Raw genomic sequence first — 10,515 nt, forward strand, 5'->3', positions numbered from 1 at the left:
TGATGGGTGCCCTGGAAAAACCTGATAACTAACCAACGCAATCCTACAGTTCATAAAGTATATTGTTGTAAGCTGGCAGATTAAGTGCATGTGTAGCCAACTGTGCAGAGATGATTGTAACGTTTTCCAATGAAGCTAGCATGGGTCATTTTTTTTTATATATATACGTGGTTTATCGAGTTTATCCCAGAACACCCATCCATGACGGGATGGGGAATAGTTAGAAGGAGATGTCCAAAGGAGAGATGGAGTCACCTAAGCTACATGGGCGGAGGTGGCACCTTGAACCAAGGGTCCATTGTACTGTAAATTAACTGCATACGTCATCTGTGTGGTAATACCTAAATAAGCAGTGCAGACCACACAGCAAATATATGAAAACAGATGCACTATAAAAAGAGATTACAGAATACGAATTACATTGGATATAATCTTTTTACATCCTCTCCCTGCAATAAACGCTGCGTCACTTAAAAACACACGAGTAAAATTAAAGACACTACCATGAGAATGGCCTGTAAAACTCGGTCGAGGCCAGTTTTAGGTTTTCATTATTTATAGTGGTTCTCTTTGCAAGCTCCCTGGCCACATGGCAACGCTCCCCTTTGGCTTCCAGATGTGGCACGGTCAAATATCCATAAAAACTAACCACCCAAGCTTAAATGTACACAAGCGGAATATCATAAGCGCCCTCTCTCCATAGGGAGCACAACTGTGTGAAAGAGATGGAGGGAAAAAAACGCATCAGCACAGCAAAATTCCGCATATCCGACTCACCGGGGACTGAGGTGTACGCGGATATGCGAAAGAGTCAGATAAATGAACACCTATAGAACTCAATAGTTACACAATGAACAAACACTGCAATGGCTGTAGGCAATTATTTCGTCAGGTCAGACAAGGGATGTTGTGCCGTATTCACAACTTACGACAACTGAGAAAATCCTGTGGTGCCAAGCAGACCACCAAAGTGGCTGAAACACACCTCTCTGAAGGACGACAAAGCGTGGAGAGGGGGTGGTGTGTCAACACGAAAGACCGCTCACTCGTTGAGAGGCCAACACGGACCACCACGTGCGATCCGCCAAAATATTTCACATTACGCGCCCGTAACTTTAGAGAACGTGAACGTATTTGTATAGCATTCGGCATGTAGGGAACGCAGCCACGGCTAAGTATGACACATTGCAAAATGTATTAAGATGAAATAAGTTCAGCATACAATGACCTTGGATATACTCCGATGAAATGCCACTGCGTAAAGGACGCAGACAAAATGTTGGTTGGCTTAAAAAAAGAGATTTACAGCCATTTGTCAATCCCCTACTGGATGAAAGCTTCTCCAAAACCTTTCGACATTGAGGTGTTGTCACCATATTTCTCTAATCTGATCATTGTGGGTGGGAGTAGAGGTGTTGGGAGGGCGTGGCGTGGCCCAGGACAGGTTCATATATCACTCATCACCGCTGTTAGCCGTGACTGATAATCGAACTTGGGTTGCCGGGTTCCCTCAAGCTGTACACAAATACAGTGCATAGTCGAGACAAATGCACTTGCATTGCATACCACACACAAGAGTGGTAAATAGCAAAACTACATTCACGCCTCGAATACAAATGTGCGGTCACATCAAACGTATGTGCTGGAACATCTCGATCGGGCCAATGAAACACAGGTTGCCATGATAATACACAAGCAGCAGTCTCCACTTAACTTGGAAAGTCACCACCGGGACTGCCTACCCAGATGCATTAGTTCCGCACTCCCAAGGATTTATATGCAGGTACCCTGAATTACCTATGACTAAATCACTCGCAATGCACCCCAGCTGCCAGATCTCTTAAGCGAAGCAGGATTGTGCCTGGTCAGTGCCCTGATGCCATGGTGGTGAGATGTTAACTACCTCGCCTAGTATACAGGAGGTCGTAGGTTCGATCTCGACCCGGATGCCGATATATTTGGAGTTTGTTCTCTGCCCCCGTGGTCGTGTGGGTTTTTCTCAAGGTCCTCTGGTTTTTCCCTCCATATTTAGAATCAACATGTGTTTAGAGTATGTGGCTGTTATAAAATATAGCACGTGATGAGCCACTTCATTGGGCTATCATTTGTGGCCAGATCGCTTTTGAAAAAGAGCTATATAGCTCAGTGGGCCTTACCTAATAAAAAATGTAAAAGTGTATAGTTTCATAGTGCTTTGATGGGTGACCACTTTGCATGATAAAAGTGGTTGCAGGCTTCTGTGGGCTGCATTGTCAGCAGAGGGCATTACAGTGCCTTGTGATCTCCGGGTGAAAGGTGCTTTATTATTATTATCATTGTAGCAAAATGATTTGTTGTACCGTGCTGCTATGCTTCCATATTTAAGCACCCCGCCTTTACCAACCCACACCCAGAAGCGTGGAGAATCAGATATGGTCATACAACCCACACAAACCGCACGGCCCTGGAGAGGCCCTCGTCCGGCAGTAGATTGACAAAAGGGTTGTGCATGTTACACATGCACAGCGAATCACACGACGGATGATTCAGTTGTCTTGCACCAATGCAAAGAGACGCTCACTACAAGGCGGGGAGATTCCCTCCCAAAGACGCCACGGTGGCAAGATGTTAACTGCCTCGCCTGGTATACAGGAGGTTGTGAGTTCGATTCAGACCCTGACGCCTGCTCCCCACATTTAGAAAGATGCGGTTAAAGTATTTGGCTGCTATAAATTTACACGTGATAAGCCACTTTGTTGAGCTCTCATTTGTGGCCAGGTACCTGCTGAAAAGAGCTTAGTGGGCCTTACCTGGTAAAATAAAAACTAGTTTATAGTTGAAATAGTTTAAAACTGGTACATAGCAACCACGTGGCATGGGAAGCATGTGACCTCGGAAAGAGCGATGATTTCGAGACAGAACATGCTAATTAAAAGGCACAGATGCCAATGAATTAAATTTAGGGCGTATTAAGAACGCAGTGTCTTTCACAGGAGCGAGTCTAATAATGCCGTAATGGTTCACTGATGGGGTAAACACGGATGTGTTGTGTGACAGCAAAAAGTGTTCAGTATTTGGGGAACACAAAGGGAAAGGATGCAACATTTTTATTTTAAACCAGATGCAGGATTAACTCTTATCCTCACCAAGCACACCTAACGGACGCTGATACATCACCCATAGTGCTGCACTTGCACCGATTAAGGTTCAAATCTTGCACAGCTTAAAACCCGATCCATCGGATGAAGAACGCAATCAAGTACTGCATGTAGGGGGTTTTCGTTATTTGTTGCTATGGTTTTGTTCCCTAAGTAAGCATTACTAATAACAAAAGTGTAATAAAGCAACATGGGAAACTATTACTCACGCTCCCGCACAAAGCACCACAGTGTGGGAAGTGAAATAATGATTCGTGAAAACCTGTTTTTGTTTTTGTTCTTGGCAAGTTAAGGCAAGTTGGAAATCATGTTAATGTTCTCATTGAGCCAATCTTGAAGGACAGCTACTCGCCTCTCTCCTGGTCCAGTGTTGGTTTAGACACATGTGGAAAAGCTCAACGTTAATTACTGGAAGTTTATTGTATCGGTAAAATAAATATATAGATATTTATTGATATATCCGACTTATCGTAACTAAATACTGTAATCATATTTAAAGGTTTAAGCAGTCACAGATAGTACTGAATATACCCCACGGATACACATGCATGCTGCATGCAGTAGTGTAGCTGCTTTTATGTGTAATTGTCCAGCATTATCCAACCACTCTGCTTTAAATTAAAACAAAGGACATCTCGCAATTACATGTAATTCATATCATAAAATGGGCACACTGGCTTTAGTCATTTCGTGGGCTTGCCACCAGCTGGATAAAATTAGCAGTCGCCATGAACGAGGACGTCACCCCTTGACCCCTGCAGCTCAATGTGTATGAAATACCTTAATGGGGGAGGTGCTGAAGCGAATCTTCCTGCTTGGAAGTGGGGCCTCCTCCTCGTCGGACAGGCCAGGCATCTCCATGTAATAGTAGGCGTCCACCTCATAACCGGCGTCCTGCAAGTCGTCGTCGTCATCATCGTCGTCCGCGTCGATGGTGAAGTCGTCGTCATTGGCGTCGTCGCGATCGACTCCGGTGGGGAAAGTCTCCTCGCCGTCCTCCACGAACGTCTCGTTCTCGATGACTTTGGGCTCCGATTCGCGATTGGCGGTGGCGGCGGCGGCCGTGACGGTGGCGGCCGCCGCCGGTAGCGAACCATCGGGCTCAGCGTTGCGGTGCTCCTTGCCATCTGGCGAGAATTTAGAATCTGGCGGAACGTCGTCGTCGTCGTCGATGTTGCTCTCGCTTGTCAGGTCGCCCCCCAATAAGATCACTGTTTTCATATCACCAGCGTCTCCCTTAGCGTCTTCGTCCACCGAGTTCACACACACGGCCTCAGTGCAGTTTGCGATGATGGGCTGCGCCAGAACGCCACACTGAACTGAATTATCCGCCTCTTCTGAATGAGAGCCGCTGTCATTGATGGACTCAAGTACCCGAGCACGTTTGGGAGAGTCCACCTTGATCTGCACGTTTTTTGACGGTGACCCGACTTTATTTACAAGCTCCGATGCGAGCTGCACCTGCGCCCCGTTCGGAGCCATCTCGTCACTGGCGAGCGCACCTCCAGCATCGCTGTTCTGCAACTTTTCCGGCAGGCCGTCCAAGACAGATGCAGCAGACTTGTCATCAACGAGTTTGGAAGCCTCCTCTTCCCGCTTGGCCAACGCCACGCTGCCTGGCTCAAAGACGGCAGCCAGCTGGCTGACGGTGGGCGACACCGCATCGGCACAGGGGCTGGTGAGAAGGCTGTCTAGCGATTCGGTGCTGCCTTTACAGCTGCCACCGCCACCCCGAAGGTCCGACAGGATGCTATCCTTGGAGCCCTTGCGCTCCTTGAGAGGGGATGGGAAGGCGGCGGTGGTGAGGGCCGACCTTGCCGTGGCCCCCGTGTCTTGCCGCTGCAGGGTCCGGTCGAAGATCTTGCGAGCCTCGGTAATGCGCTCCGAGATGCTGGCCGCGCCACCCTCGCGCGACACCGGCTTCCCACTCATGCGACTCACCCTTTCCCTGACACGGCCCTCCCTCCTTCCCGGAGAGTCCCCACGCTCCTCACCTCCTCCTCCACCTCCTCCATGCTCTCCGACGCCTCCTCCTCCACGCTCTCCTCGTTCTCCACCTCCTCCACCATGCTCTCCTCGTTCTGTGCCTCCTCCTCCTCCACGTTCTCCTCCTCCACGCTCCCCTCGTTCTGTGCCTCCTCCTCCACGCTCCCCTCGTTCTGTGCCTCCTCCTCCACGCTCCCCTCGTTCTCCTCCACGCTCTCCTCGTTCTCCGCCTCCTCGCTCTCCTCGTTCCGTGCCTCCTCCGCGCTCTCCACCTTCACCGCCACCCCTCGCGCTCGCCCTCGCATAGGCCCTCGTTGGGGAGGGTGGCGGTGCGATGAAGGCCCTGGCCTTGGCTTTCACCGAGACGGGGACGCTATCGCCACCGCGGGCCGTGGCGCTTGACCCCGGCGGCGGGGGTCCCTCCCCATCCAGACTGCCTCCGTCCACACTCTGCATGGCCAGGAACATGCTCTTGATGCGGCTGACGTGGGCCCCGTATTTTCGGCCCCGATGCTGCTGGCCCGGCCCATGGTGGCCAGCGGCCTCATCGCCTCCATTGCCATCACGGCTGGTCGTGCGGTCAAAGGTGCGCTTGATGGCCTGGAACTCGGTCTGGTAGGCGTTGCGGTGAGGGGAAGCGCTCCTCAGTGGGGTCCTCTCCCGGCTGCCGCCAGCCTCCACAGTCTTCATCATGGTCCAGGCTGTGGGTGCAAATACGTGTTTATAATGAGCACTTGCGTCCGCCTCAGCCATTGTCCTGTAAAGCTCTACCGATGTGCTTTCAGGTTGTACTGCGAGTTGTTCGGCATGACATACGAAGTTGTCCAATATCATGTGGAACAAAATGCGGTACAATACGAAAACGTAATGGAGAGCGTTAATAATCTCACCCAGCAATGCCACACTCAGGGTTAGGACCAGAGGATGTTCATGGCCTGTTGCTGCTATTCATTACGTTTGGCATAAAATCCCGATGGAATCGGTAAGAAAGAAGGATTTGGCACAGCTATTCTGCAATGTCTATAGACAAACAGGTCAACAATTTGCAGGGTCCAATCTTTAGCATAGCGGTGTAAAGTAGGTTCCCGCAAAGGTCACTCACTGTTCCTTCCATTGTTAAATACTGTAATGTATGTCGATCCATAAATGAAGGTCTTTCCATGGCATGGTGTTTATTTAGGGTAGTTTGACCATACTTCACCACACTGGTTCGTGCAACTTGGCGGAGGCCCAGGGCCGGTTTTGATATAATTATCCGCTGACGTTAGTCATGGCCAGGAATTGAACTCGGGTCAGGCCGCTGGGTTTATAGCGCAATGTACTAACCACTTGGCCATCACTCCCAAGTGGCACTGTTATTATTATCAAGGAAAAACATATAATAGGTCCTTAATTATTACTTAAGCGGCTAACACAATAACTAAAGTGAAGAAAACTACTGCCTGTAAAACCAGTATACAATTGCATGACTCATATATCGTGAACACAGACCACATGGTTGTCACGTTCATCATCATCCCACGTCCACCATTGCATCCTCCTCCCAAAGAAAAACAAACTCAAATGTAGGTGAAAAATAAAATAATAATTATTTGCAAGCAGTCTCCTTCCTTCACCCTTGCACAATGTAACACATCTTACGTGTAACACACCCGTTTCCACGAAAGGAAATTGGCAACATTCGTGCGAAAATATTCGACACGGTGGAAACGCATTTTTTTTGCATTGCCATCACCCTGCGTTTGCCTATTTATTTATACAGGGCTAATCTTTTGTGTCAAACGCCGGTAGATGACGCTCATTGCAATCATCTTCTTTCGGGCGCTGTGACTTTCAATGGGAGGCTGCATTGCAATCTGGGCGCCATATTTCGCAATGAAAGAGGGTATCCCGCTTCTCCACACCGAGGCGAGATTGGGAAAGAAACGAGAGTCATCCCCTACATTTACGTTTGATTTATGTATATTTTACAGATGCTGTCAAACGGGACTGGCGTTTGTCAAAGCCGTGTGTCCCTCCCCCCTTCCACCGCCATGGTCTGCGGATATAAAATGTATTTAAAGGCTTGTTTTATTCGCAAAATGAAAACAGCAACAGTCGCAAACCGGGCATACAGACTGCGGCATCCTCTGCTCTGAGCGTCCATTCCTAATTGATGCTAACTGCGAATTACATGCATCTCGTAGAGACAGGTGCAAGATTCTCAATAACAATAGATGATAGCGCATTACAGATACTGTACCAGGAACGCATATCAATGTACGTGTACACAATAAAATCCAAACCTCAGGCTTGTTGTTGAAGGTCAGTCGCCCCAGTACCTTGCTTGGCCTGCTGATCCGATGTGAATTATACGATAATAACAGGGTTGGATTGTTGTGTGCGTGTGTGTGATACGGTCACTGATAAGAAAATTAGATATCGACGTTTCGGCCGACTGGCCTGCACGATGTAAACCTCTAGCACACAGCCCGTGCTTCCTTTACAACAACAAAAAACCCTAAAGCCAGACGACACTACAGCCACACAATGCCACCCGAGCTTATGCAACAAACACACTGGGCTACATTGTTCAGCTTACGCATCATATACAAATGTACAACAGCTCCTGGCTAATTATTCGTGCTGTCGCTTTGTCTTTCACACCTTCTGACCGCAGCAGCCTTAGTTTTCCTTCCTGATCCCGCAGCAGCAAGCAAGCAAGCAGCAAGCTCTGGGTGGTGTTCATCCGTGAGTAGCCCTACATCATATGACCGCTCTCATCTCGACCCCACGGATTTCACCACCGTGCATCCTCTCGCATATGCCGCGTTGTTGAAGCCCTCTCCCACCACCTACCCACCCACCTCCTCGTCCGCGTTACCGACCCAGCCGCCAGCTACGCTCCTCGCATTCTCATCTCGCTCCACGTGGATCCACGCGCGTGCACACACGGACGCGCGTGCACACGTGTTACATGAATAGGGGGCTGGCAGGCAGGCTGGCAGGCTGAGTGGACATGCACACGGGTGCCCGGCTCGGCGACAAAGGAGCTTGGCTACCCCCAAAACCCCACCTCGCTTTCTCTTTTGGACCGTACCATCCAGCTGAAACACACACACACACGAGCACCGCCACTCACCCCCCAAAGGAGAAGAATCCCAGCGTTTAGTTCCCCGTCGTCCGAGCGGCTCGTCACTAAGACCACACCGGCAGCCGTCAGCCCATCACCGCCGACTCCACCATCACCATCAGCAGCAGCAAGCACCACTACTACAATCGGTGGCCGAACCTCCCCTAACACCACGACTCTTCCCACCACCCCCACTCGTCTCTTTCCACCACCCCCACTCGTCTCTTCCCTCTCCCCAGGTCCCTCCCACCGGCCGACTCGCAAAGCTTTTGCGTCACTCGCACGGAGTGTTGGGGGGTGGTGGTGGTGGCTCTCGGCTGCCGAGAGGATGGAGGGAGGAGGATGGAGGAGGAGGGAGGGATGAAGGAGGAGGAGGATGGAGGAGGAGGGAGGAGGATTGAGGGAGGGAGGAGGAGGCGGGGAAAGGGTGGTGGTGCTGCTGGTTTGGCGGAGCCCGCAACAGCATGGGGGTTTTTCAATTTTACGCACGCACGCCGTGGCTGTCACCATCATCATCAGCCATGGTCAATCCACTGCTGGATGAATGCCCTCTTTCCCAAGCCGCCGCCACCGACATCTCCAGCGAGCCGACAATGTAACAATGAAACCAATGAAACCATTGTTACATCGTGGCACTGGAGCCACGCTTTTCATCGCTCCATCTCCACGGACGCGTCCCACTCCTTGGCTGTGTGGGGGGGCGGGGAGTCCAAGATTCGTGCCCCTGCCCTCTCGATTCGATGCACTCCCAAGATTCCGAGGCCCCAGTTGGCGATTCAAGAATCGATGTATGTATTAAAACATTGTGTGTAATAGCACCCTCTAGCGGTTATCGATGCATAACGTGAACTCACGTTCGACAAAAAAAAACTTCCGTTATTTAACACATTCCTGCGGAGGGAGCTGGTAGGAACGTTGGGTTGCTCGGTCAATGGTCAGGGTCAACGGCGGCGTGGTGTATTCCGCAAATATGCCCGACTGTAAAGGTGGGCACAAGCCGGCGTGAGTAGGTTAAACGCTGAGTTTTATAAGGGCACCACGGGGTGACCAGCCCCTCCCCACCCAGCCCCACCCCTCCCACCCCCCACCCAGCCCCACCCTCCCCACCCAGCCTCCCACCCAGCCCCACACCTCCCACCCCCCACCCTCCCCCACCCCTCCCATCCCCCACCCAGCCCCACCCTCCCCAGCCCCACCCTCCCCACCCAGCCCCACCCTCCCCACCCAGCCCCTCCCCACCCAACCCTCCCTGCACGACGGACACAATAATCCCCTGTGGGCTGGTGTAACCAGGAGGTTCCTACCAGTAAAACAATATTGATCCGCTGCTGGAATAGGGGTCACTTGACTATACTTCACCGCTGTGATCAGTGCAGGTTGGTGAATGGACGGGGGGGGGGGGCAGAAAGATATCGAACTCAGTTCTACAGAGGTTCAGAGCCCACCGCTCCCCCCGTTCAAACGTATTCGATTTTAAAGAACGACGATTGCTCGGCACGCGATGCTGTGCGCGCAACGTGTGCGTCGCCACTTGCTGGCAGATTGGCTTTGTTCGGTCAACTCTTGCACCCTGGACAGACGTGTGTCCGTCATTGGAAGCGGTTGTAATACCCACACTTTACCCCACCACACCACACGCGACCCGACGGGCTAACTGCGGTAATATTTATTCTGTTGGGTGAACAGAAGCCGTGGTGTTTTTTTATGAAACGTGCCCCATTGTTGCGACTGCCGCGCCAGGAGATCGAAACTGGCAAACGCCGGGTTTTAAATTCCAGTGTTTGCTAACCGTTACAACTACGGCATCACTTAATGTAGCATGTTACCGCCGGTACTGTTGTACGTAAATCATGTTATAGGGGCCGTCCATAAATGACGTCACGCACCTAGGGGGTGGGGGGTCAGACATTGGTGACGATGTGTGACGAGGGGGGGGGGTGAGAAATGTGACGCAACATTAATATGCGCAACTCTAAATAAATTTTAAAAGGTGTGTAGCAGCAGCAGCTCCAGTGCGTTTTAGGGAATTTACATGCGTACAGTCGGATGCTTAAAATTGCCTTCCACTCCTTGATAGCAGTTTTTATTTTATTTTAACCCGTTTCCAACCAGTTGGTTCAGTGTCTGCCGGTGTGGCGAATTCCTATACACATCTCGTGTAATGCTGTCACGGTGTAATGGTTATCACACTGGATCAATTTTAACCCAGAGGAAACAACGTTTGTTGCAACTTATTCAATTGCCAGATCGCCCGTGTGGTTTAAATAAAATGTGGGTACT

The 10,515-nt window shown here is 50.7% G+C and overlaps 1 protein-coding gene across 2 annotated transcripts in view; it reads right to left on the reverse strand.

Annotated features, from left to right (window-relative positions):
* Nucleotides 1-8,422, reverse strand: part of LOC144934477 (neurabin-2-like) — a 41,560-nt gene extending 33,138 nt beyond the window's left edge. The window contains exons 1-3 of one of the 2 annotated variants that reach the window (XM_078860278.1): nt 8,245-8,422; nt 7,409-7,454; nt 3,918-5,824 (exon numbers count right to left, since the gene is read on the reverse strand). In XM_078860278.1, the coding sequence (XP_078716404.1) occupies nt 3,918-5,816 (1,899 nt within the window). In that variant the 5' untranslated portion in view covers nt 5,817-5,824; nt 7,409-7,454; nt 8,245-8,422. The remainder of the gene's footprint in view (nt 1-3,917; nt 5,825-7,408; nt 7,455-8,244) is intronic. The other variant, XM_078860277.1, reaches the window with a different exon arrangement.
* Between the last annotated feature and the right edge of the window lie 2,093 nt (nt 8,423-10,515).

This window comes from Lampetra fluviatilis, chromosome 10 (assembly GCF_964198595.1).
Source record: "Lampetra fluviatilis chromosome 10, kcLamFluv1.1, whole genome shotgun sequence".
Classification (NCBI taxonomy): Eukaryota; Metazoa; Chordata; class Hyperoartia; order Petromyzontiformes; family Petromyzontidae; genus Lampetra; species Lampetra fluviatilis.